The sequence below is a fragment of the Piliocolobus tephrosceles genome, chromosome 21, assembly GCF_002776525.5.
Source record: "Piliocolobus tephrosceles isolate RC106 chromosome 21, ASM277652v3, whole genome shotgun sequence".
Taxonomy (NCBI): Eukaryota; Metazoa; Chordata; class Mammalia; order Primates; family Cercopithecidae; genus Piliocolobus; species Piliocolobus tephrosceles.
Window position 1 is genome coordinate 8,397,113 of NC_045454.1, and position 26,850 is coordinate 8,423,962.

Below are 26,850 nucleotides of genomic sequence, written 5' to 3' on the forward strand. Positions count from 1 at the left end.
TAGTCCCAGCTACTCAGGCGGCTGAGGCAGGAGAATGGCGTAAACCCGGGAGGCAGAGCTTGCAGTGAGCTGAGATCTGGCCACTGCACTCCAGCCTGGGCGACAGAGCGAGACTCCGTCTCAAAAAAAAAAAAAAGAAAATTGCCGGGTATAGTGGCGGGCGCCTGTAGTCCCAGCTGCTTGGGAAGCTGAGGCAGTAGAATCACTTGAACCCGGGAGGCAGAGGTTGCAGTGAGCCGAGATCACCCCACTGCACTCCAGCCTAGGAGACAGAGACTCCATCTCAAAAAATAATAAAATAAATAAAAATTAAAAAATTAGCCAGGACTGGTGGCGCACGCCTGTAATCCCAACTACTTGGGAGGCTGAGACAGGAGAATCGCGTGAGCTCAGGAGGCAGAGGTTGCAGTGAGCCGGGATGATGCTATTGCACTCCAGCTTGAGCGACACAGCGAGACTCTTATTTAAAAAAAAAAAAAAAAAAATTGAAAAACGTGGCACTAAACAAACCAAGAAAGGGACACTTGTTTCCAGTGTTTGAGCTGAAACAAGAGGAGCCCAGCTGGAACTATGTACATCAGGTCTTCAGCTTGTTGCAGCTCTGTGCGTAAGCACTGCTCTCCAAAACACCACGAAAGCACTGCCTTCATTTTCCGGGTATGAATACATTTTAGCAAGGATGCAAATTTGCGAATAATCTACAAATACTGAGGATCGACTGTAATTGGTTCGGTTTGTAATCCTGTACATGTCACTTTATTTACAAACATTACTCTGTGAAGGGGGATATGGCCCTAATAAGGAGACAAACCGCTCAGGCACAGTGACTCATGCCTGTGATCTCAGTACTTTGAGATGCCAAGGTAGGAGGATCGCTTGAGCCCAGGAGGTGGAAACCAGCCTGGGCAACGTGAGACCCCATTTCTACAATTTTTTTTTTGAGACAGAGTCTCACTCTGTTGCCCAGGCTGGGGTACAGTGGTGTGATCTCAACTCACTGCAACCTCTTGCCTCCCGGGTTCAAGCGAGTCTCGTGCCTCAGCCTCCCAAGTAGCTGGGATTACAGGCACCCACCACCATGCCCGGCTAATTTTTGTATTTTTAGTAGAGATGGGGTTTCACCATGTTGGCCGGGCTGGTCTTAAACTCCTGACCTCAAGTGATCCACCCACCTCGGCCTCCCACAACAATTCTTTTTTAAAAATTAGCTAGGTGTGGAGTTGCATGCCTTTAGTTCTAGCTACTAGAGAGGCTGAAGTGGGAGGACCACTTGAGCCCAGGAGGTTGAGGCTGCAGTGAGTCATGATAATGCCACTGTATTCCAGTATAGGCAACAGAGCAAGACCCTATCTCCAAAAAAAAAAGGGGTGTGTGTGTCTGTGAGACAAACCACTGGTCTTTAGGTAGATGAGAAACTAGCAAAAGAGACTTGAAAGGAGCAATGGGAGGAGAAAAACAAGAAGAGGGTGGTGTCCTAGACACAGGTGAAGTTAGACTGTACCTTTCTGTGGAACTCGCTGGAAAGACTCCATGACCATCATACAGCATTAGCTAGAATAACCAGATTGTGCAACAGGAAAAAAAAAAAAATGCAAGTTGCTGGACTATTTACAGATATTCTCTCAAATATGTTACATGTCCACGAGACAGGTTCTTGTAGGTGCTCCAAATAAATATTTCTTTTTTTTTTGAGACGGAGTCTCTCGCTCTGTCGCCCAGGCTGGGGTGCAGTGGCCGGATCTCAGCTCACTGCAAGCTCCGCCTCCGGGGTTTACGCCATTCTCCTGCCTCAGCCTCCCGAGTAGCTGGGACTACAGGTGCCCGCCACCTCGCCCGGGTAGTTTTTTGTATTTTTTTAGTAGAGACGGGGTTTCACCGTGTTGGCCAGGATGGTCTCGATCTCCTGACCTCGTGATCCGCCCGTCTCGGCCTCCCAAAGTGCTGGGATTACAGGCGTGAGCCACCGCACCCGGCCTCCAAATAAATAAATATTTCTAGAATGAACTGGTTCCTTCCTTAATTTGTGTAAGCCACAGAAATCTCTGAACCAAATCTCCTCTACTTAGAACTTCAGTTCTGGAGTGTAAGAACGGACAATTGAATACTTTGTAACGTTTTTAATACAAAAAGTTGTAAACAATTTATTTTTGGCAAAAACAGGTAGGGCGACCACCACCCCACAGCCCTGAGTGGAAAAGGAAGGCTGGGAAAAGCACACGAAGAGGGCAGGGACATGAGGCGTCATCTTGTAGCAGCTTCTGAGAAAGAGCTCAGTCCAATGGCAAGTTCAAGTCCACAGGTGAAGCGGCCAGGATGCCCTCCTGGAAGGGAAAAGTGGCAGAGCCCTGTGAGCAGGGCAGGTATCCCCCCCGACAGCAGCGTCCACATCAGCCCTGTGAGATCAGAGACAGGAAGGCGAGGAACCAGAGAGCAGAGAGCGACAGACGCCCAGAGAAGGGCACAGGGACGAGGGGGACAGAGTCCTAGCAGGAGGAGGAAAGGCACTGGAGTGGGGTTAGACGGAGACCCAGAGAGAGAGAGGAGTTGAGGGACAGAGTCAGAGAAAGGGAAGAGTCTTGGGATTTGAACAATTCAGAGCCGTGGTTTCGTGTACAAATCCAGATTCCAACACGCTGCACGCTGGGGACTTTCCCTCTCTGCCCCCACAAGATGAGGATAATAAGACCTCCATGAGGTTGTAGTGGGTTTAAATGGGATCATTCCATTGAAATCCCTGGCAGAGGACCTGGCCCACCGAGAAAGCTTGCGTGCTATCGACCCTATTAAAGATTTGTTTAAAGAAATTGTCCAGGCGTGGTAGCTCATGCCTGTAATTCCAGCACTTTGGGAGGCCGAAGCAGGTGGATCACTTGAGGCCAAGAGTTCGAGACCAGCCTGGCCAACATGGCAAAACCCCGTCTGTGCTAAAACTACAAAATTAGCTGGACACGGTGGTGTGCGCCTGTAACCCCAGCTAGTCAGGAGGCTGAGGCAGGAGAATCACTTGAACCCGGGAGGCGGAGGTTACAGTGAGCCAAGGTCGCGCCACTGCACTCCAGTCTGGGCAACAGAGTGAGACTCCGTCTCAAAAAAATAAAATAAAATAAATGAGCTTCTTTGCTGAGCCCAACGCTTATAACCAGTCCCCTCAACATGTGCTATGAGTTCTGATCTTACTGTAGACTGGACCATCTCCAGTCCTGCTCCTCACCCCCATCGCCCCTGTCCCCACCCCCATAGCCTCCATCCCTCCCCCATCTTCTCAGGGAACTTAGATGTCGCCCTGCAGCTGCTCAGGCCAGCATCCTTTGGCCTGTCCCCACATCTGGCCCATTAGCCAAATCTGTCAGCTCAGCGCCACCACTAAGTTAAATCCAGCATGCTCCACTGCCCCTGCCTTGGCGCAGTCTGTCCCCAGGCAGCCGCCAGAGGGCGCCCGTTAACGCCTAAATCAGCGACTGTCCCTACGCTGCTCAGAGTCCTTGGCTTACCCAGAATCAAAGTCCCAGTTCTCTCTCACTGTGACCACAGGGTCCCGGCTGGCCCAGCGCCTCTCCTCCTCTCTCATCGATCACCCACTCACCCTGCTCCAGCCCTACTGGCCTCTTCCTCCCTGCTCCTCAAACACACTTGACCAGCTCCTGCCAGGGAAACCGGTTCCATCCAGAGCCTGGCTTGTGTCCCTCTCGCTGAATACCTACAGCGACCCCCAAGGCAGGTAAATGACATGGTGCTCACTGGACCGGGGGGAAAGTGTCGCTCAGGGGGACTGCGACAGTCGCCAAGTCACAGGGCCAGCACGCTGGAGCCCAATCCAACTCTGAAACCAGCACTGGAGATAAAGTAAGAATGGGGAAGACTTTTGGGTCTTCTGAAGCTGATGTGTTAGAGGTGGGAGATGCCAGGAAAGAAAAATAAACCAGAAGATAAGCAAAACAAGTCAATTCCACCAGCTGTTAGAAGGCGCAAATTGCTATGGAAGGAAAAGTAAAGCAGGAAGGGGGAAGGAGGGTGGTGGGAGGGTGTGGAGGTGGCTGTGATTGTCTTTTATTTTATTTTATTTTATTTCATATTTTATTTTATATTTTATTTTATTTTATTTTATTTATTTTATTTTTTTGAGACAGAGTCTCGCTATGTCGCACAGGCTGGAGTGCAGTGGCCGGATCCTGGCTCACTGTAAGCTCCGCCTCCCGGGTTTACGCCATTCTCCTGCCTCAGCCTCCTGAGTAGCTGGGACTACAGGCGCCCGCCACATTGCCCGGCTAGTTTTTTGTATTTTTTGGTAGAGACGGGGTTTCACCCTGATAGCCAGGATGGTCTCGATCTTCTGACCTCGTGATCTGCCCGTCTTGGCCTCCCAAAGTGCTGGGATTACAGGCTTGAGCCACCGCGCCCGGCCGGCTGTGATTGTCAATGGGGACCTGGGAAGGCCTCGTTGGGGGTGAAACCAGACCCCACCAGAAGGGGCAGAGGACGGAGGCAGGGCTTCCCCGGGAGGGCATCCTGGCAGGCGTTGTTGGAACAGCAGCAAGTAGACACATATAACCACATCAACAAATGACCGCATGCCAGGCAGTGCACAGCTTACCAGACTGACCCCATTTTAACCCTCAGCGACCCTCTGAGGTAGCATGACTACTCTCCCTACTTTATTTTTTGAGGCAGGGTCTCACTCTGTCACCCACACTGGAGTACAGTGGCGCAATCATAGCTCACCGCAACCTTGAACTCCTGGACTCAAGTGATCCTCCTGGCTCCTCTGCCTCCTGAGGAGCTGGGAGTAAATGTGTGCGTTCCCACACCTTGCTAATTATTATTAATTTTTAAAATTTTTATTTATTTTTTGAGACAGAGTTCCGCTCTTGTTGCCCAGGCTGGAGTGCAATGGCGCAATCTCGGCTCACTACAACCTCTGCCTCCCAGGTTCAAGCAATTCTCCTGCCTCAGCCTCCCAAGTAGCTGGGATTACAGGTGTGCACCAGCACGCCTGGTCAATTTTGTATTTGTAGTAGAGACTGAGTGTCACCATGGTCAGGCTGGTCTCAAACTCCTGACCTTAAGTGATCCACCCACCTCAGCCTCCCAAAGTGCTGGGATTACAGGCGTGAGCCACCACACCCCGTTTTTATTATTATTTTGTTGAGACACAGTCTCACTCTGTCACCCAGGCTGGAATGCAGTGGCGCGATCTCAGCTCACTGCAATCTCTGCCTCCCAGGTTCAAGCGATTCTCATGCCTCAATCTCTCGAGTAGCTAGGATTACAGGCAACTGCCACAAAGCCCGGCTAATTTATGTACTTTTTTAGTAGAGACAGGGTTTCACCACGCTGGCCAGGCTGGTCTCAAACTCCTGACCTCAGGTGATCCACCTGCTTCGGCCTCCCAAAGTGCTGGGATTACAGGCGTGACCCACCACACCTGACCCTGGCTAATTACTTTCAATTTTTGTGGAGATGAGATCTTACTATGTTGTCCAGGCTGGTCTTGAACTCCTGGCCTCAAATGATTCTCCTGCCTCGGCCTCCAAAAGTTCTGGGATTACAGGCATGAGCCACCTCGCCCGGCCTCTCCCTGAGTAATCTCAGTCACTGGTTTCACGCTTACAGTATTAGTATACCCAGTTGCTGACGCCAGGCGTAGCATCCGCACTCATCACTGCAGTCCTGGCATAGAGCAAGGGCTCGACACAGAACGAACGCAGTGGAGCTGGAAGAATACCTGAGGTCTGAGGAGAACCTAAGAACCTCTATCACAAGACAGTTGGGTAAAGTGAGGCCCGCAGAGACAGGCTTCAACGGCTCACCCAGCCCCCGTGGGCCTGGATCCAGGGCGTGAAGCTGTGCACGTGCTCCACGCTGAGTCCGGCCAGGGTGCCCCCCAGCCCGGCCACGCGCCGGCTCAGCTCCATGGCCAGGGCCAGGCGGGCCAGGGGCTCCGGGGAAGGGGGCGGGGGCCCGGGGCATGCTCGGCTTGGGCGGGAGTTATCCTCCTGGCTACAGAACAGCTCCACCAGGCGGGCGAAAGATCCGGAGGACAGGCGCACCAGCTTGCTGCGCAGGACAGGGTCCGAGGCCAGCTGTAGGGTGGAAGAGGCAGGGTCTGCGTCAGCAGCGCCCCCGGGGCCAACCAACCGGGAGCTGGGAGGCGTGGCTTCCCGGTTCAGGATCTTTCCAGATGCTAAAGTTCTAGGCCACCCCTCATCCATATTAGCCAATCAAGCCAGACTCCAGGGTCTCTGCCAAACTACCCCCACCCCCGTGATACGGGCCTACAACGCGGGTCGCTAAGCCACGCCCCTGCCCTTGCCTCAACAGCCAATCAGGCCCAATCTCTATTGTAACGGAGTTAATCTAGCCACGCCCCCGGTAGCCTTTCCCAGGGGCCTAGTGCTACAACAATCTTGCCCTCTACCATTCAATTAGTATTAGAGGACCATGTACCCTGCCCAAGCTCCTAGCCAATCAGATTCCAGGACACAGCCACAAGCCAGGCCTCCTCTGTTAGTACATTTTCCCCTACATTGTAAGCCAGGCCCCTTCTATGCTCAGTAAGATTTTAGACACTCCCCCCATCCCCACATTCATTCCCTTACTTCCCCAACCTGGTCAATCTCTTTTAGATGTTTTTGATGGCCACATCCTCTGAATTTAGGCCACACCCCTCTAACAATCAACTAAAACCACTAATTTACAGTACAGTACTACCCTAACCATACTCCTGTTGTTCAACCATCCATTTTTTTTTTTTTTTTTTTTTTTTTTTAAGACAGAGTCGGCCGGACGCAGTGGCTCACGCCTGTAATCCCAGCACTTTGAGAGGCAGAGGCAGAGGTAGGTGGATCGCCCGAGGTCAGGAGTTCCAGACCAGCCTGGCCAACGTGAAGAAACTCCGTCTCTACTAAAAATACAAAACTAGCCAGGCGTGGTGGCATATGACTGTAATCCCAGCTATTGGGAGCTACTTGGGAGGCTGAGGCAGGAGAATCACTTGAACCCAGGAGGCGCAGGTTGCGGTGAGCTGAGATTGTGTCATTGCACTCCAGCCTGGGCAACAAGAACAAAACTCTGTATCAAAAAAAAAAAAAAAAGTCTCTCTCCGTCACCCATGCTGGGGTGCAGTGGCGCAAACTTGGCTCACTGCAACCTCCGCCTCCTGGGCTCAAGCGATTCTCTCGCCTCAGCCTTCCAAGTAGCTGGGATTACAGAAGCGTGCCACCGCACCTGGCTAATTTTTGTATTTTTAGTAGAGATGGGGTTTCACCGTGTTGGCCAGGCTGGTCTCGAACTCCAGACCTCAAGTCATCTGCCGACCTAGGCCTCCCAAAGTGGTGGGATTACAGGCGTGAGCCACCATGCCCGGCCTCAACCCTTCATTGAAACCATGTCCCAGCCTCTTTCCACCTGACCATCCAAAGAAAATACAGATCCAGCTTCTGATCCCAGTGCCCCACCATTCCGCAACTCTTGTCCTTGCCAAGGGGTGGGACAGACGCCCATCACCTTCTGGTTAATGACTTCTGCCTCCTCCTCCAGCAGGGCCACCAGCCTCCGCAGTATGGCTTCCTTCTCTGTGGGTGGGGGACCCTGTAATTCTGGAGGCAGAAGAGAATTTGGCTGGGGGCAGAACCCTATCCTCCTACTCCCATCCTTTCCTGGGGCTCCTCCGTGCCTCACCTGGGCTAGGTGGAGATTTCAGTTGCTCTTGGACCAGCTGTTCCAGCCGCTGAGCCACCAAGGCATAGAAGTCTGGAGTAGCTGGGCCTGGGGTGAAAAGAGTTAATGACAGGTTTCCAGGACATTGGAAACTTATGGATTCTCTCCTTCCCCCAACTACCTTGGCAGGTGGCAATGATTCCCATTTTATAATGGGGTAAGCTGAGTCCCAGTGAGAAAACTTAGTAAAAAATGCCAAAACCCTTGTACTTTTCATTTTATCAGATCCTCAAACTGCACTTAGAATGTCAGAGCTGGCTGGGTGCGGTGGCTCACATCTGTAATCCCAACACTTTGGAGGCCGACACGGGAGGGTCACTCGAGGCCAGGAGTTTGAGGCCAGCCTGGCCAACATGGCGAAACCCCATGTCTACTAAAAGTACAAAAATTAGCTGGTATGCTGGAGTGCATCTGTAAGCCCAGCCACTCAGAAGGCTGAGGCACGAGAATCGCTTGAACCCAGGAGGTGGGGATTGCAGTGAGTCGAGATTGCAACCTTGCACTCCAGCCTGGGTGACAGAGCTCTGTCTCCAAAAGACTGTCAGAGCTGAACTAGACCTCGAAGATGATCTCATTCAAGGAAGGCAAACACAAGACACTACTGTTAGTATCCCCTTTCCCTCACCCACTTCAGACATCACCAATTGATCAAAGCACTTCCTCTCCCCAGCTGTGAACCCCTTTTCAAGCTAGCACTCGCAGCAGCCATTACTAGTCTGTCCAGGTTCACACCTACGGGGAAACTCGTGGGTCACCTTGATCAAGTCCAATGACCTCCTCCCCAATTCCTACTCTGCTATTGGAAAAACAGGGGAGCAAGGAAGAGAAAGCATTTTCCCCAGAGTCACGCAACTAAAACAGCCAGGGAGGTGTGATTGAAAACCAGCCCTCCTACCCCTCTATCAGGGGTATTCCTGGCTACAAAAGTCCTAGGGGCAGGGAAGTAGTTATGGAAGGAAAGAAACAACAACCAGATTGACCAAATACTCTCTGAAAGCCAACCCACAGCATTGACAGATAGAAATCTAATTGGGGAGAGGAGACAACAGGACAGTTCCGTCCTGAAGGCTGGTGCTAGAGACTCCACACAGCCACCCCCTAGCTGAGTGATCTTAAACTAGCACCTTATCCTGTGTTCTGCCAGTTTCATAGATGATCATGGAAATCTCTTACCAGGCTCTGAACCATAGCAGGGGCGGATGGGCAGAGAGCAAGGCCGAGGGGACTCAGGGGGTGCTGCTTCTCGCCCCAGGGAGCAGGGAAGACATCTTCGAAGGCGGCTCAGGAAGTCTGTTGGCTCTTCTTGGGCAGGGCTTCTGGGGAAGAGGACTTCAGAGAGTGACCCCACCAAAGATCCCCCGCAAGCAGTCTCTTTCCCCAACTCCCTCCCTCCCCCGCTGAGGACCTCTCTCCAAAACAGAGAATAGAGCCAGATATAAAGAGAGGAGACAGACTGAGATCAGGAGCAAGAGTTAGGAGAGAGCCTCAAATGCTGGCCCCTGGAGGAGAAGGGCAACTCCTCTTACCTGAGTGGAGTTGGAACAGGAGACCCGGCAGCCTCACCACGCCTAAGGAAGGCAGCTAGGACCCTCAGCGTGTCTTCCCGGAGCCCCAGCTCTTCAGAGCCTGCCATGGAGGCACCTGTGAGAGAGGGGGCTAGGGACTGGACTCCAAGGGTTTAGCAAGAAGTGGAGGCTTGGCTGGGGACCAGGACTTGTGAGTCCCAAGGAAGGCCTAGACTCCTGGGTCCTTTGGAAAGTGTCGGTCTAGGGGCCTAGACTCTTGAGTCCTCAGACAAAAGAGGGGTCAGGAAAAAGACTCTTTGATCCAAGGAAAGGTGGGGGCGCTGGGTGCCCAGATTCGTGGGTCTAAAGGAGGAGGGAGCTGGGGTCCTAGACTCCTTAGTCTTAGAGAGAAAGGAACTGGAGCCCCAGACCCTTAGGTTTCCCAGGAAGAAGGGGTTTAGTGCCCCAACTCCTGGATTCTATAACAGGCATATGCCAAACTACTGAAACCCTTAAAGCATCAGGAACTACCAATCCCAGGAGGCTTCAGGGCAAATCTTCCCCTCGGTCCGCGCTTCTTCGCTGCGCAGCCTGCTGTGAGGTGTAGTTCCAAATCTCCGACTCCTGCTGGAATCTAGAGGACCCTGGACCCTTGGATGTCGGAGAAGCGGGACTAGGGTGCCCACTACTGGATCCCGGCCCGCTCCTCTTCCCTCCTCACCCCACCCCTCGTCAACGCCCCGCTGACCTGGTCCGGGGCCTCACCGCCGCCTCCTCCACTCAACCTGACGCCGCCTCCACTCAACTTGTACAAACTTTTATTAGTTCAACTTTCCCGCGCCTGCGCACTGGGCCGGGTCGGTAACTGGCCCAACGAAGAAAGGGCGGAACGCTGGGTGCACGCTCAATTTGCATGTGACGTTCCCAGCATGCCTCTGGCCGGAAACCCAAAAAAGGGCATAGGGGCGGGGACACCCCCGGGCCCAGCGGGCCGTCCGTTCGGCTCCGGGGTGTGTTAGCCAAAGAATGATAAAGTTGGTTTTATTTCAAGAAGTCGATCGAAAAGAAAGCCCCAGCGTTCTAGAGTTCAGCTGACGGGAAAGGGGGTGCGCAGCCTCGAGTTTGAGAGCTATCCGGAGCCCCAAAACAGGGGTGGGCTCCAGCTCCCCGCACGCCCCGACCTTCCATCGTAGGTAACGCGGAAGAGCCTGGGAGAGCGTTAGCGGCGTCCGAGAGCGTGGAGCGGGAAACAGGATGGGTCTGCACGGAGAGTGGAAAGGCAGGCTGTGTACTCTGGGGAAAGTGGAGCAAGGAAGGAGCTACAGTGGCCGACGCTGGAGGTCGGCTGCAGAAAAAGTAGGGAGGAAAGAAGAAAACAGGAGGCGTCTACACTGAGGGGATTCTAGAGAGGGAAGGATGGACTCCGTACTTGGGTGTAGTTCACTCTCGAAACCTGAGGCGTGCTCTGTCCTGGAGGAGGGGAGCGGGCAGTCGAGGGGGAATTGGAAGGAAGTTTTGTGTTGGAAATGTTTCGGGGGATCTTCTGTAGGGGGACTGTGGAAGGGGATCTACACTGGGGTAAGTGCAGGAGATAGAGGCTTACGCGTGAATCGATTCTGCACTGAAATAACTAGGGAAAGAGGATGCTACCCTGAAAGTGGGGATACTTGCTTTCGATGATGTCGGGGAGAGAGGAGGTCTATACTGGCGGAGTTGAGAGAGTGGAGGGTCTGCACTGAAGCCACGGGGGAAGGGTATGCCATGGATATGGGAAGGAACCCTAGCGGATTAAGGAGCCTCTCGGGAAGATGGGAGAATGGGAAGAGGAGGTTTCCTGTTTGTACCCCCGAAAATATGGGTAAAGGACCTGTGCCGTGGCCCGTGAGAGGGAGGTCTGGGTGCGGAAACTCCAGGCCAGGTGGGTCCGGGGGAGGCCGGTCGCGCCCAGGAAATGCTCTATACGCGCAGGCCGGACCATGGGAACCCCAAAGCCACGGATCCTGCCCTGGCTGGTGTCGCAGCTGGACCTGGGGCAACTGGAGGGCGTGGCCTGGGTGAACGAGAGCCGCACGCGCTTCCGCATCCCTTGGAAGCACGGCCTACGGCAGGATGCACAGGAGGAGGATTTCAGAATCTTCCAGGTGCGTGCGACGACCGGGGACGCTGGAAACCCTGAGCGGCGCGCGGGGCGGAAAGGACTCCTAGCGGGCCGGGCTGAGACGGTGGAGGTAGCGCGCGCGGGGCGGGCTCGTGCCAACGTTGGTGGGTGGGGCTAGAACGGGAGGGGCGGGGCTAGCCGGATCAGCTGACTGATGGTGGGGCGCAAGCAGGGTTGGAGCTGCCCGGTTACGGCAATGAAACCGGGAAAGCTGGTTAGTACGCAAAGGAAATGAATCCTGGGGGTTTGGGGCTCTCTAGGGGCCGGGGCTCTTGGTTGTAGGATAGATACTGGGGGATGGTTTTTGAAACATCAGAGGTGAGACCTGGAGCCCCAAATCTGGGGTTCCTAACCACCGAATGGCACTAGTACATGCCAGAGGTGGTAAACAGTGTGAGGGGCGGGGTTATCACAGAGGGTGTCGCGGGGCAGGTGGTGCACGGGGTTAGACACCAAGTTGGACTTGGAAGCCTGGCTTAGAAAGAAGAGGTTTTTGGGCCGGGCGCCGTGGTTCACACCTGTAATCCCAGCACTTTGCAAGGCCGAGGTGGGAGGATCGCATGAGCTCAGGAGTTTGAGACCAGCCTGGGCAACATAGGCTCCATCCCTTTAAAAACAAAAATCAAAGAGGTTTCAAAGGCTTTTGAAGAGGCCTAGCACAGTGGCTCAATGCCTGTAATCCCAGCACTTTGGGAGGCCGAGGCGGGTGGATCACCTGAGGTCAGGAGTTTGAGACCAGCCTGGCCAACATGGTGAAACCCCGTCTCTACTAAAAATACAAAACTTAGCCAGGTGCGGTGGTGCCCCCCTGTAATGCCAGCTACTCAGGATGCTGAGACAGGAGAATTGCTTGAACCAGGGAGGCGGAAGTTGCAGTGAGCTGAGATTGCGCCATTGCATTCCAGCCTGGGTGACAAGAGTGAAACTCCGTCTCAAAAAGAAAAAAAGGCTTTTAAAAACTAGAGGTGGGGGATGGAGGTAGATAGGACGGGGGGATTTGGGGATGGACCTTGCAGACTTAGAACTTGCCAGGGAAAGAGGGTGGTGTTAGGATTCAGGAGACAGGGTTAGGGCCCCAGGGGCAGGATCTAAGTCGTCCTCCCCCACTATCCTGACACCACTGTTGTCCCAGGCCTGGGCCGAGGCCACTGGTGCGTACGTTCCCGGGAGGGATAGGCCAGACCTGCCAACCTGGAAGAGGAATTTCCGTTCTGCCCTCAACCGCAAAGATGGGTTATGTTTAGCAGAGGACCGGAGCAAGGACCCTCACGACCCACATAAGATCTACGAGTTTGTGAACTCAGGTCTGCCAGATCGGGGTGCATGTGGGAGGCTGGGGTCCTAAGGGTTCCTGGCACCCCTACTCCCCTCACCACCTTTCTCAACAGGAGTTGGGGACTTTTCCCAGCCAGACACCTCTCCGGACACCAGTGGCGGAGGCAGTACTTCTGATACCCAGGTGCGGATGTGCCCAACCTTCATGCCCCTCAGTCTCTGTTGTGTCCCCATGGGCTTTGTCCTCTCCCTCTGGACCATCCCCTCACTTCCCTGCCTCCAGCCTGTCCCTCACCTGAGCCAGTGCTGGCCCTATCTGTTCCTGCTCCAGTCTCCTCAGGAGAAAATTCCGAGTTTTCACCCTGCATTCAAGGCCCTAGCACACCTTCCCAGGATTTCACGGACTTCGGCAGGGGGCTGTCAGCCTCTTGGGAACTGAAAACTCCCTCACCTTGATCCTGCTGAGGCCTGAGCTGGGGGAGCATCCCTCTGAAATTCTACCCAGCCTGCCCCGCCCAGGTGTTAACCTGCATAGAGCCAGATCCTTGGGCTGGAATGGTAACACCTGGCGTTCTTTAGAGTGTTTGTTTGGCTGTTGGTGCCATGGCTGGCTCTGTCCCCAGGCTGGAAGCCCCTTGAAGGCAGAGCTCAAGCCTGACCTCCCTGCATTGCTGAGAACAGACCAGGTCCATATGAAGTCTCCAGAAAAGACTATGGAAATGCCTGATTCTCTTTCTTTGTTTGCCTCCAGGAAAACATTCTGGATGAGTTACTGGGTAACATGGTGTTGGCCCCACTGCCAGATCCAGGACCCCCAAGCCTGGCTGTAGCCCCTGAGCCCTGCCCTCAGCCCCTGCGGAGCCCCAGCTTGGACAATCCCACTCCCTTCCCAAACCTGGAGCCCTCTGAGAACCCACTGAAGCGGCTATTGGTGCTGGGGGAAGGTGAGTGTCAGCTGCAGGCTGGGAGGGCTGAGGTCTGGGCGGCAGCCCCTGACTCTCAGTCTCTCTGTCCTTCACACTGCTACTGCTGCTGCTGCTGCTGCTCAGAGTGGGAGTTCGAGGTGACAGCCTTCTACCGGGGCCGCCAAGTCTTCCAGCAGACCATCTCCTGCCCGGAGGGCCTGCGGCTGGTGGGGTCTGAAGTGCCAGACAGGACGCTGCCTGGATGGCCAGTCACACTGCCAGACCCTGGCGTATCCGTCACAGACAGGGGAGTGATGAGCTATGTGAGGCACGTGCTAAGCTCCCTGGGTGGGGGACTGGCTCTGCGGCGGGCCGGGCAGTGGCTCTGGGCCCAGCGGCTGGGGCACTGCCACACATACTGGGCAGTGAGTGAGGAGCTGCTCAACAGCGGGCATGGGCCTGACGGCGAGGTCCCCAAGGACAAGGAAGGAGGCGTGTTCGACCTGGGGCCCTTCATTGTAGGTGAGTGAGATGGGGGCTTCGCCCTGCCCAGTAGAAAGCAGACTGCACAGTAGTTAAGAACTCAGAATTGGCCGGGCGCGGTGGCTCACACCTGTAGTCCCAGCACTTTGGGAGGCCGAGGCGGGCAGATGACGAGGTCAGGAGTTTGAGACCAGCCTGGCCAACATAGTGAAACCCCATCTGTACTAAAGATACAAGCCAATAATCGGGCATGGTGGCACACGCCTGTAATCCCAGCTACTCGGGAGGCTGAGGCAGGAGAATCACTTGAACCCGGGAGGCAGAGGTTAAAGTGAGCCGAGATTGCACCACTACACTCTAGCCTGACGACAGAGCCAGACTCTGTCTCAAACAACAACAACAAAACAAACTCAGGATTAGGACTGAATTCAGACCCTGGCTGCCCTTGGCCCACTGTATAACCCGAGGCAAAGGACTTTGCCCTGAGCCCGTGGAATCCGAGGATGGTCTCCTCTCTCTACCTGCCTGCCAGCACTGGCGTGAGAGACAGTCCCAGTCCACAGCATGCTCAGGGAATTAGCTGCCGCTGTCATCATTATTGTAACTAATGATGGTGGACAGACCAATAGCAGGAAAGCTACATCCCTTAGGGTTTCGCTGTGCGGTGGCACTTCCTGCCATGATGGAAATGACAGTCACCTGCACTGTCCAGTGCAGCAGCCACTAGCCACAGGGGCCGAGCACTCAGGTGAGGCGAGTGCAACCAGGACATGATTAGTTTTAATTGATTACAATTTAAACTGAAATGACCTCACATGACTAATGGCTGACAGTGCAGCCTCAGAGGGGACTGAATGCCAACCAGCTTCTCCAGATTCACTGGCATCCTTGGAAGCATGGGCCCCCTACTCTGGGCCTGTTGTGAATGCTGAGACTTGGGGGCTTGCGGGGGGGGCCTTCCAACAACCCCACCATGATGGGAGGGAGGGAGGGAGGGAGGGAGGGAGGGGAGGAGGAGGAAGTACACAAACAGAATCATGGCGACTTTCCCCAAACAAGCAGTCCTCTGGGCGAGGCAGCAGAGGGCCTTAGGTCAGGCGAGATGGTTGGGGTTATCATTCAAGTTTACGGGGAAGGGCAGGTAGAGGGTCCTATTCTCATCCCTGACTAGACTCCTGGGCCCCCAGATCTGATCACCTTCACGGAAGGAAGCGGACGCTCACCACGCTATGCCCTCTGGTTCTGTGTCGGGGAGTCATGGCCCCAGGACCAGCCGTGGACCAAGAGGCTCGTGATGGTCAAGGTGCCTGCAGACCTGAGTCCCTGGGGCTGAGAGGGGTGGCCTTACAGAGGGAAGAGGTTGCTCCCAGGAACTCCAACTCCCAGAGGCCCTCTAAAAAACTGCAACTTCCAAGACCTCTGCAATAACCCATTTTTCATCCCCGGGAGCTCCTTCCCATGGCCTCACCTGCAGAACCTGTTTTGAATTCGCTAAACCAGTGGTCCCCTAGCTGTTCGGCACCAGGGACCAGTCTCACGAAAGATAATTTTTCCACGGACAGGGAGGGGGTGGTTTCGGGATGAAACTGCTCCACTGCAGATCATCAGGCATTAGATTCTCCTCAGGAGCAGCCTAGATCCCTCGCGTGTGCAGTTCACAATGAGTTCGTGCTCCTCTGAGAATCTAATGCTGCCGCTGATCTGACAGAAGGCAGAGCTCAGGCAGTAATATTCCCTCTGCTCACATCCTGCTGGGCAACCTGATTCCTAACAGGCCGTGGGGGGGTTGGGGACCCCTGCTCTAAACCATGTAGAAGCTGGTGGACTTCAAGTTTTAGCTGCCATTGTGAGGCCATGACTGTGGCTCCCACGAGTTGAGATCACAGACTGCTCAGCCCTGACATCTGGGAATACTCTAGCCTCATATGAGTGTGTGTGTGTATGTGTGTGTGCGTAGAGGGAAATCTACAACTCCCAGCAGCCCTGGGCCTATGGTTCATCCTGGGTTACAGCAGAGGCTGCAGGAAGTTGTAGTGTGTGTGTGTGTGTGTGTGTGTGTGTGTGTGTGTGTGTGTGTGTGTGTGTTTCATCCTGGGTTACAGCAGGGGCTGCAGGGAGCTGTAGTTCTCCCAGCCCTGACTGCTACCTTGGTGGACACTGGCCGGGTGTTTTCCCCGACTCCTGTCCCCACTTCCCCCGCAGGTTGTGCCCACGTGCCTCAGGGCCTTGGTAGAAATCGCCCGGGTAGGGGGTGCCTCCTCCCTGGAGAACACTGTGGACCTGCACATTTCCAACAGCCACCCACTCTCCCTCACCTCTGACCAGTACAAGGCCTACCTGCAGGACCTGGTGGAGGATATGGATTTCCAGGGCCCTGGGGAGACCTGAGCCCTCACTCCTCATGGTGTGGCCTCTAACCTCCCCATCCCCCACCACCTCAACCAATAAACTGGTTTCTGCTATGATCACCTCTTGTGTGCGTCTGGTGTTGGGTGCCCTCTGACCCAAGCTGGTTGTTATTCCTGCTTAGGGTCTCAGTTTACCCATCTGTGCAGCTATGCACAACTCAGGTGCTCAATGCATGAGAACCAAGCACTGCAGGGGGCAGCTGACACCTCCTCACCTCTGCCCAGGGACCTGGTGGCTGATGGCTGCCCCCATTTTGTAGACCAAGACACAGGCTGGGAGAGGCACAAAGGTCACAGAGTAGTAAACACAAAGACTGGCCAGAACCCAGGTCCCTGCCTTGCCTATGAACAGTTTGGGCAAATGGCTCTTCTCCTTCCAGGCCTCAGGCTCCCCTCTACATGGGGCTGGAGGGGGCCTTGGTAAAGAGGCTCTGCGGCCACCCTAGAGCCTGCAAAGCCTGCCTGCCTGGTGACCCTGGGCACTGTCACCTCTCCTGGCTAGGCCTCAGTTCTGGGTGATGAAACTGGCAGAAGCCAGCGCAGCCCTGACTCGCCCTTCGGCCCTTGCTGCTCTGTGCCTCAGTTTCCCTCTCGGGAGAGTGGATGAGATCACCCCAGCTTCACGGGGCTGCTGAAAAGAGAAGCCAACTCAATGGGGAACGCAGATCCTGCTCTGGGAGCAATTCCAAGGCAGGCACATGGCACGCAGGTGCCCTGAGCTGGGAGGATGCTGATAAGGTGGGGCCGGCCCCGCCTCCCTGTGAGCAGCTCGCTGCCTGCCAGAGACTGTGCTAAGCGCTCCAGCTGTGTCTTGTTCAGTCCTCACAACACCACTATACAGATGAGAAAACTAAGGCTCAGGGGAGGCAGCTGCCCCAAGTCACAGCCTGGTCTCCCTTGTCTCCTCAGCCTTCTAGGGGTCCCTCCCCAACCCTCTGGCAAATTTGTCTCTGAAAACAAAGGGTTAGAACCATGGGGCTCAGGGGTAATGTTTCATGAAATCTTTAATGAAATTGGGGAGAGGGGCACGAACAGAAGGGAGGGGCACTGGGGACAGGCTTGGGGGCAAAGGGGGTGGGCACGGGGCAGGGAAGGGCAGGGGGCTCTCCTCTTCCCTGCAGCAACCCTCCCCCAACCATCCCACTGATGGGGGAGGGAGGTGGGGAGGTGGAGCCATAAATATGTCCAGAATTTCAAAGAGGCGAGGGGCGAAGAGCTGGCCAGGGCTCTCAGAGAGGGGGCAGGGGCAGGCCCGGGCCACCCTTGTCCGGGGGCCCTGGCTCCTTGGGCGGCCGTGGGGGCCCTGGGGGGTCCCCTGGCTTGCGACCGTGCTTGCGGAAGTAGCGGTAGCGCTGGACGTAGGCCCGCACCAGGTTGCTCACCTTCACCGGGTTGATCTCCCCACTTTTGCTGTGGCAGATCTGGGGGGCCGGGGACAGCCAGAGTCACCACCAGGCTCCCGGGGTCCCATCCACCCGGGACTGCTGGGTGCAGCTTGGGACTGGGGTAGGAGCAGCTTCCCCAGTAACCAGGCCAAAGTCCCTCTGTCCCCTAGATGATGGGTGCCCCAGGGCCAGCGGAACAGGCCCAGGTGGCCTTGAGAAAATCCCATCACCCTCCCAGACTGACCTCCCCGTCTCCCATCCGCGTCCATCTGTCTGCACACATCTGGCCCTCCAGCGTCCTCTCCCCGGCCTGTGTCTGCCCCTCTCTCTGGGTGCCCACCTTGTGGACGGCCTTCCTCAGGATGTCCTTGTACTCCTCCTTGGTGATGTCCTTCTTCTGATAGTACGGCTTGATGGCCAGCTTCACCTCCTCCACCGCCCGCTCCTGTGTGTGCAGCTTCTTCAGATACTGGTGGGGTGGCGACAGCGGGGGAAGAAACAGCAAGGGCCAGTGAGTACCCACAGAACCTCCACCTCTACTTGCCTCTGCTGCCAGCCTAGCCTCTCTGGCAGTCCGGCTGCTCTCAGGCTGGAAGTCCTGCTGAGGGTCTGTCCCATGCACCCTCTGCTGCAGGTGGCTGGGACCAAAGGCCAGGCCTGTGCCTCTGCATGTCACTGAACATCTCCTCTAGGCTGAACCCTGGGCTGCTCCAGGCCTGGCCAGGACCAGGACACATGCGTTGCCTGCCCTCACAAAGTTCAGTCTGATGAGAAGACAGGCATTGGCCAAGCAATTGCAGCTGGTTTTGAATCAGACTCTACAGACAGGGCTGCAGAAAACTGCACAGGGCTTTTCCCCGTGGGAAGGGGGAGGACTCAGTTTAAAAGGTTTTTACAATACTGTCCTGGTCACCAAGGGGATGGAGGCGCACTGAGGAGTGGGGGTGGGGACTGACCTCAAGCCCATTTGTATCGGAAGCCTGGTCTGCCACTCCCTGTCCCTGACCCCTGGGATGCTCAGCCAAACCTCCTTTTTGTGGCTTTTTCTTTGTTTTTGAGACAGGATCTCTCCTGTCACACAGGCTGGAGTGCAGTAGCACAATCACTGCTCACTGTACCCCCGGACTCCTGGGCTAAAGCAATCTTCTCACCTCAGCCTCCTGAGTAGCTGGGACTAGAGGTGCCACCACCACGCCCGACTAATTCTTGTACTTTTTCTGGCGACTGGGTCTTACTATGTTGCCCAAGCTGATCTTGAACTCCTGGGCTAAAGCGATCCACCCGCCTCGGCCTTGCAAAGTGTTGGAATTATAGGCATGAGCCACCGCACCTGGCCACCTTTGTGGCTTATTTATAAAATGAAGACAACACCTATGGGGAGGACTACAGCGACACACATGGAGGACATGGCACAGGCCAGGTACAAAGACTCAATCCAGGGGAGCTGTGCCTGTTCCAAGGGGGATGGCCGTGGGATGAAAAGGGAAGGACGAACAGGGGGCAGGGCAGAGAGCCTCTGAGACAAGGCTCTTCCCGCCTGTGGCCAACAAGCTAGGAGATCCCGCAGCCACAGGATCGGGGCAGCAGCTGCATCCCTGGCCTCAGGCAGAATCTCTGCAAAAGCAGACGGGAAACCTCTAGCCAGAGAGCCACATGGGACCAGAGAAGAACCGGCCTTCTGCAGGCACAAGGGATAGTCCCTTGCCACCGCCCTTGGGAAAACTGCCCTCCCAAGTCAGGCGACTATCAAAGTAGGGGCAAGTAAACTTGAGTCCTGGAAAGGGCAGGGCACAATGGCTAGCAGACTCCAGAAGCAGTATCAGTGACACTGTCTGACGAGCTACTGAGCTGTTAGGGCAACTCTATGGCCAGGAGAGACACAGGCCGCCCTGGAGGGACTTCTCAGGCTTGCCTGGCCCCACAGGATGTGGGTCTCTAGAGAGACGCTGCTCCCAAACACCCATCTTGGATGTGGCAAAGCGGGGCAAAGGGCAGAGCACAGAAAAGGGCAGAGCAAGGGCCGCTGTAGACCAGGGGGTCCTCACCGTTCGCGACCTGCAGCACAAGGCACAAGCTACAGACAAGTGACGGGCTAAGCTGCAGCCCCACCTCCGCGACTCACACGGGGTGTTTAATGGGGTTTATACAGCTTTATCTGGCACCACACACAGCTGTGTAAGGTGGCCAACACCACCATCTGGCTATGGGCTGCTGGACTGTAAAAAACACATGCAGGCGGGGCTCAGCGGCTCACACCTGTAATCCCAGCACTTTAGGAGGCTGAGGTGGGAGAATCACTTGAGCTCAGGAGTTCGAGACCAGCCTGGGCAACACAGCGAGACCCCCAACTCTACAAAAAAATTAAGAAATTAGCTGGGCGTGGTGGCACGCACCTGTAGTCCTACCTACACAGGATGCTGAAGTAGGAGGATCCCTTGAGCCTGAGAGATCAAGGCTGAGGCTGTGACTGTGCCACTGCATGCCAGCCTGGGTGACAGAGCGAGACCCTGTCTCAAAACAAACCAACCAAGGCCGGGAGTGGTGGCTCACGCCTGTAATCCCAGCACTTTGGGAGGCCAAGGTGGGCAGATCACCTGAGGTCAGGAGTCAAGACCAGCCTGGCCAACATGGTGAAACCCCATCTCTACTAAAAATACAAATATTAGCCGGGTGTGGTGGTGTGCGCCTGTCATCCCAGCTACTCGGGAGGCTGAGGCAGGAGAACCACTCAAACCTGGGAGGCGGAGGCTGCAGTGAGCCGAGATGGCACCACTGCACTCCAGACCGGGTGACAGAGCGAGACCCCATCTCAAAGAAAAAACAAAAACAAAAAACCCACATCTAGACCTGACCAAGACAGAAACAGCCCCAGAGCCCAGGAGGAAGAGCCAGCCAGAGGAGCTGAATAAGAACCTACATTACTGTCTGCCTGGCACCCCTTCTCCCTCCCTTCATCTAGAAACAGGTTCTTGAGTTTTTATTCAGAAACCAGCCTCCCCCACTCACACTGAGAGGGAGAGAGTGTGAGAAACAGGTCATCAAGGGGGGGCTGCAGTGTGGGCGTCTGTTACAGGGTGTGTAGATGTGGGGTATGTGCACACAGCCCCACACACGCGCAGACGGGATTTTCTCTTGGACATGCCAAACGAATTTCCCGCTCATCCATTCCAGCGAAGTGGAGTTCCTTACAGTTCCATGACTTTAGTTTCTATGTCCTCAGTCTCCCTTTCTCCTTGGGCCCCTGCGTCTCAGTTCCTGTCCATATTCTCTACAGAACTGTCACCACCTCTCCCCAGGCCAGCTCACCTTATCTGTGTCCCCACGGCCCTCAGAGCTGCTGCTGCCCTCTCTCTTGTCAGACGTGGCAGCCAGCCCGGTGGGGGTGGGGGGAGTTGAACCGCAGCCCCCCAGAGGGAGGCTGCCAGGAAGCAGGTAGCTGGAGGGGCCAGGGGGCAGACCCAAAGAGGTGGGCACAGGAGCTGGGGTCACCCCCAGACTTGAGGGTGGCTTTCTGTGGCTGAGGATCTGTGGGAAGAGGACGGAGGGATGATGAGTAAAGGGAGGTGGAGGAGAAGAGGGGACGTGCACCCCACTGTTCCCACGCTGACTTCCCCACAGCTGAGGCAACAGGCTCCTCTTCAGGCCGATACCTTGCCCCAGAGCTGCCGGGCCTGCGGTTCCTCTCCTAACCCGAGGCAATGGACAAAAGAAGGGGCGGCAGGGACTCTCCCCCAGGGGAGCCCACCTGGTTGGTGGCCTGGATCAGCTCCTGGGCCTTCGCTCGGCTCGCCAGGTTGGCTTCTTCCATCTTGAAGAGAAGTGCAGTCACTGCAGGATGTGGAGAGGTGACAACATGAAGATGGGGGAGGTGACAGGACAGGAGCCGGTGAACCTCACCTGGACACTTGCTGCCATCTCCTGCCCTGGGTCCCAGAACAGCCACAAGGCCTCACACTCAGAACTGGGAAAAGGGGGCCTTGGCCAATGACAGAACGGCCCATACCCCGAATGTTCTTGGGACTCCAGGTATGTGGCTATAGGGCTGGCCACGGTCATGCAGTGATGAGACGGCAGGAGTGAGATTCTGCCTCCTGACCCCCTGTGGCCAGTCCCAGCCTCTCTCCCCACCTCTGCAGTCTGGTACAGGCAACCACGATGTGTAAGGAACATGGTGTCCTGCTCAAGCCATTCTTTCTGGTCCCTCTCTCCTAGTCCCCCTCTAGGGGAATCCCAGAACCCAGCCCACCACTCCAGTCTGCGCTGGCCACCACCTGCTCCCGCCAGCCCTTCTCTCCCAGTACACCCAGGCACCTAGAGCCTCCGGACAGACCCTAACTGGCCTTCACCCACCCCCACCCTCCTAGTCCATGTCCTTATAAACCTCTCCCTTCCAGGGCACCCCACTGCCTGTAAATCTGTACCCTCCAGTCTCCATACTGTCTCACCTGCCCCAGCACCCCCCTCCCCCAGGGGACACTCACAGGCCAGGACACCGCTGGTGGTGCAGTCCACACCAGCCGGCAGATTCCAGGGCATGGGCGGGGGCAGCGTGGGCAGTTGGGAGACACGGGAAGCTGGCCCATCCTCCGCCCCCGAGTCACCGGCTGTGGACCCCGCACTGGGGGCCGTGCTAGGGGCGGCTGCAGCAGTGCTAGTGGCCGTAGTGGTGGCAGGCTGCTGCTCCTCCTCCTCTTCCTCCTCCTCCTCCTCTTCCTCCTCCTCCTCCTCCTCCTCTGCCCCACCTCGGACCCCAGCCTCCTCAGTGGCCTCCTCTGGCAGGAAGGAGACCTCAGGTGTCTTGCAGCTGCTATCCACGGTCTGCGAGTCTGGAGTGAGGGCAGGGGGTGGTGGGGCTACCTTGGGGGGCGGGGTGCTAGGAACCTTGGCTGCCCGCTCCTCACCAGACCACGAAGTCTCCTCCGCCCCCTTGGTGCCTGCCGCCTGGCTGCAGCTATCCGCCTTGGACTTCTTCAGCGACACCGGGCCGCCACTGCCCCCACTGCCACCTCCGCTGCGGACCTTTTTCCTGGTTTTGGATGGCTTGGTCTTTCCCTTGGTCCCCTTGGCTTTCTTGGCCCCTGCCTTGGCCTTGACCTTGGTCTTTTTGGGTTTGGTGCTGCCCGGAGCTGCTTTGGCCATCTCAGTGGGGGCCCGCTCCTCGGGTTTGAGGAAGGGGGAGCGACTCTCGCGGTCGCGGCTGAATTTGACGCCGATGGAGCCCAGGCCGGCCGACGCAGCATCCTTGGCGGGAGTGGTGCTGCTGACACCCTCGCGGATGAGCACCGCCACCTTGGACTGCAGCTTCACCTTCCGGGAAGAACAGGACGACGACGAAGATGAAGAGCCTGAGCCGCTGCTGACCGGTGGCTTTGGCGGGGGCCCTGAGGAAGGTGCCGACTCCTTGGGGGGCCGGGCCTTCTTGGATGACCTGTCCCTGTCCCTATCTCTGTCCCTGTCCCGATCCCGGTCACCCCCGTCCAGGGCCTTCCGACGAGACCCCTTCTCCCTGGAGGAGGAGGAGGAGGAGGCAGCCCCCGAGCGGCGCCGATCCTTCTGGCTGCTCTTGCCGCCCCGCTCCTCGCCGCTCAGTCCCTCGGAGTCGTACAGGACCTCCCGCTTAGGTGACGAGGCCGGGGCAGGAGAAGGTCCTCGGGGGTCGGACTTGTCAAGCCGGCCCACCGTGATGGTCCGCTTGATGGCGAAGAGGTCGTGGTCCGTAAGATCCTGGATGGAGGGTGGCACGGCCCCCCGGCGGCGGCTGTCGCGGTCACCACCAGAGGCGGAGCCGGAGGGTGGCGGGGCGGGCGCCGGGGCCTTCTCGCTGCCATCCCCAGACCGCTTCTCACCCCGGGACCGCGACCGCTTCTTCTTCTTCTTGCTGCCGCCACCGTCCCGGTGTTTCCCGCGGTGCCGCTCGCGCCTCGAGGACGACGATGAGGAGGTGGCCGGGGGCGGGGAGGCGGAGCGCCGCCGCCGCCGCCGCTTCTCCCGGGACCGCGACCTGCGGCTGCCCCCACGGCGGCGGTCGGTGCTGCGCGAGCGGCGGCGGGCGGAGCGGGAGCGGGAGCGGGAACGGCGGCGGGTGGACGACGAGGCATGGGAGCCGGGCTTGCGGTCCCGCGAGCGGTGCTTCTTAGAGTCCCAGGGCGAGGCCGGGGCGGGAGGCGCAGGCTGGGTGCCCGACGAGGACGAGGCGGCCTCCTTGGCCTCGCCGCTACGCTTGCGTTCCCTCCTGGACTTCTTGCGCGTTGGCGGACCAGCAGCGGCGGCCGGGGCAGGCGCGGGCGCCGGGGAGGGTGAGCGCTGGCGGTAGCGCTCCCGCCGCTGGGTCAGGATCTTGCGGCGCAGGTCCAGGCCGCCCCAGCGCGAGTCTGCGGCGGGCGGCGCAGGGGCCGGCTCCCCCAGGTCCACCTGCAGGGCACCCTCGCCGTCGGACTCCGCATGCAGGGACAAGAAGTCGTCCCCCTCGGGGGCCCGGGGAGCGGGAGGCTGGGGAAGGGGCTGGGCCGTGGGGGTGACGGAGGCGGCAGGCGGAGGCCGGGCGGCCCGGCCACCCGGGCGGAAGAGGGACAGCGCCACCCTGGGCTCCTCCTCCGGCTGGACGATCTCGCCTTCCTCGATCTCCGAGTCGCCGGGTGGCATCAGGGGCGGCGGGAGGGCGGCTCCACCAGCGGTCACCACCTCCACCGAGACCTTGCCTTCCCGACAGGCTTCCGCCTCAGTTCCCACCACGAAGACCCGCCGGCGCATGGCTCCATCAGCCCGGGTGGAGTCCGCCTGGGGCGGCGTTCCAGGGGCCGGAGGCGGCTGTGTGGGCTGCGGGTCCGGGCGGGGGCTCTCGTCACCTGGGAAGTCCTGGCTCAGGCTGTTGTCATCGTAGATGCCTGCCAGGGTCTCCGAGATACGGCTGATGCTCTGGGACAGGCCTTCTTCCTCCTCCTCCTCTTCCTCCTCTTCTTCCTCTTCCTCCTCCTCCTCCTCTTCCTCCTCAGGTGAGGGGGTCCCCGCTGATGAGCTGGGGTTGGAGCCAGTGGGCTCGAAGGGGTCGTACTTTTGCTCCGGAGCAGGCGGTGGAGAGTAGGCCTCGTCGGTGGGGTGGAAGGGGTCATAGATATCAAATCGGGGGGCAGGCGGGGCTGGGGGTGCAGGGGGCGGTGGGGGCGGGGGAGGGGAAGGGGAGGAAGATGAGGGAGAAGGGGAAGGGGAGGAGGATGCAGAGGAGGGGGCAGGGGGTGGGGCAGGGCCCCCGTCTCCCGTGCCCAAGGTGAGGTGACGGGCACAGGCGGGCCGAGAGGAGTCGGACTGTGGAGAAACTGCAAAGGAACAGGGAGAGAGAAGCGGTCAGGGCCTTCCCCTCCCTGCTGCTGGTGCCTGCTTGCTGGTCCAGCCATGGACACTTGCTGGGCCACCAGGTCCTGCCCAGGAAGCCCCAGCGGCTTCACAGGAGCCAGCCGTAGGATGCTCCTGACAACTGCACACCACGGTTCTTAACCCAAAGGTCACTGGAGGAAACAGGCAGAGGGCTGCAGTATCCTCCCCAAGGGCACACAGAGAGGAGGCAGCAGTCAGGGTGTAAACTCAGTCAATGTGGCCCCGAACTTGCACTCCCATATCCTGTGACAGCACTGGCCTGACTGACCCTGGGCAATGTACCCTGGCCCTGAAACTAGGAACTACCTCGACCAGTGCTGGTGACTGATCCCAGGTGGAGGCTGCAGTGAGCTCTGACCACAACCACCGCACTCCAGCCTGGGCGAAGATGAAACAGGAAAACAGGCTGCAGGGGGAGAGCTGGGATTCAAACCTAAGTCCCCCTCCAAGACAAAAACAAGCTCCGGCCTGCTGCGCCAGCTGCCTCTCGTGGGAGTTTCTCCTGTTTGGTAGAGGGAAGAATGGGAGGCTGACAGGGTGAGATTCCAGTGCAGAGCCAGGAAATGGCAGAGCTGGGGAGCACAGCAAGGCTGGTCTTCACCCCAAGCTCTTCACCCTGTGCTGAGTCCCCACCCAAGGAATTACATCTGCTCAGGACTCAGTGACACCACTGACCAGTGTCGGTGGCAATGACAAAGGTTTGCCTCTTCCTCCAAACCAGGCATGGTGCTTCACATGTCACCTCGTTCGCCCCCAAAGAGCCCGCTGCACTGTGCTAAGTACTACAGTCGCGATGCCACAGTCACACGATGGAGATGACTGACAGAGGCCACACCACAGCAAGGATGCCAGCAGACTGGTGTGAGGACAGCGCCAGGGAAGGAAAGGGGTCAAGAGGGCAGCACCAGAGCCACCCCTTGATCCAGAGGCTGGCCCTCACCAGCCACATGACCACAGGCAAGTGGACTGATGTGTCTACCTCAGTTTCCTCATCTATAAAACAGGGATTTGTTCATTCATCCAACACCCTTTATGGCCAGGTGGGGTGGCTCATGCCTGTAATCCTAGCACTTTGGGAGGCCGAGGCAGACAGATCACCTGAGGTTGGGAGTTTGAGACCAGCCTGACAAACATGAAACCCTGTTTCTACGAAAAATACCAAATTTGCCAGGTGTGGTGGCACATGCCTATAATCCCAACTACTCGGGAGGCTGAGGCAGGAGAATTGAACCTGAGAGGCAGAGGTTGCAGTGAGCCGAGATCGCACCACTGCACTCCAGCCCGGGCAACAAGAGCAAAACTCTCTCTCACAAACAAACAAAGATTATCAATGAGTGGAGTGTACAGTCCCTCAGCTGCCAAGGGCTTCGGGGAAGATGAAGCAGAGGTGATGATGACAGCATGTACTTCCCAGGATGTGCGGAGGAACAGATGAGTGCGCAGAAAGAGCCAGGCTGCACCTGCTGCCGGGTGAGGACAGTCTGACCCTCAGCTTTTCCTAGCCTCATCGCTATTCCCAGCACCTTAAGCATAAAATACTCCACAGACCAGAGCGCAATGCAAACACACGAGAGCCACAGCTTTATATACATTTCTGTATGGGATAGGATTATGGGTGAACTTTCTTTTCTTTTTAAAACTACC

General features: G+C 57.1%; 3 protein-coding genes across 8 annotated transcripts; 1 reads left to right on the forward strand and 2 right to left on the reverse strand.

Moving 5' to 3' along the window:
* Positions 1-2,102: 2,102 nt before the first annotated feature.
* On the reverse strand, positions 2,103-10,187 carry BCL2L12 (BCL2 like 12). 4 transcript variants are annotated; one of them, XM_023182312.2, is made up of 7 exons: positions 9,970-10,187; positions 9,243-9,357; positions 8,890-9,029; positions 7,678-7,764; positions 7,504-7,595; positions 5,808-6,080; positions 2,103-2,321 (listed from the first exon to the last, which is right to left on the reverse strand). In XM_023182312.2, the coding sequence occupies exons 2-7, from the start codon at positions 9,347-9,349 to the stop codon at positions 2,271-2,273; spliced, it is 750 nt and encodes a 249-aa protein (XP_023038080.1). In that variant the 5' UTR covers positions 9,350-9,357; positions 9,970-10,187; the 3' UTR covers positions 2,103-2,270. The 4 variants fall into 4 exon arrangements, with proteins under 4 accessions (XP_023038080.1, XP_023038078.1, XP_023038082.1 ...); XM_023182310.2 differs by having other exon boundaries at positions 8,890-9,032; XM_023182314.2 differs by lacking the exon at positions 5,808-6,080.
* Positions 10,168-16,510, forward strand: IRF3 (interferon regulatory factor 3). Of its 3 annotated transcripts, none has more exons than XM_023182303.1 (8): positions 10,168-10,414; positions 11,190-11,362; positions 12,512-12,683; positions 12,768-12,838; positions 13,406-13,598; positions 13,704-14,081; positions 15,230-15,345; positions 16,245-16,510. In XM_023182303.1, exons 2-8 carry the CDS (start codon positions 11,198-11,200, stop codon positions 16,428-16,430), a joined length of 1,281 nt encoding a protein of 426 aa, XP_023038071.1. In that variant the 5' UTR covers positions 10,168-10,414; positions 11,190-11,197; the 3' UTR covers positions 16,431-16,510. The 3 variants fall into 3 exon arrangements, with proteins under 3 accessions (XP_023038071.1, XP_023038072.1, XP_023038073.1); XM_023182304.2 differs by having other exon boundaries at positions 10,229-10,410; XM_023182305.1 differs by lacking the exons at positions 10,168-10,414; positions 11,190-11,362 and adding an exon at positions 11,363-11,593.
* Positions 16,511-17,436: 926 nt separating this feature from the next.
* SCAF1 (SR-related CTD associated factor 1) lies at positions 17,437-25,161 on the reverse strand. The gene is made up of 5 exons (XM_026448410.2): positions 22,317-25,161; positions 21,581-21,663; positions 21,142-21,360; positions 18,176-18,304; positions 17,437-17,871 (listed from the first exon to the last, which is right to left on the reverse strand). Exons 1-5 carry the CDS (start codon positions 24,583-24,585, stop codon positions 17,680-17,682), a joined length of 2,892 nt encoding a protein of 963 aa, XP_026304195.1. The 5' UTR covers positions 24,586-25,161; the 3' UTR covers positions 17,437-17,679.
* Between the last annotated feature and the right edge of the window lie 1,689 nt (positions 25,162-26,850).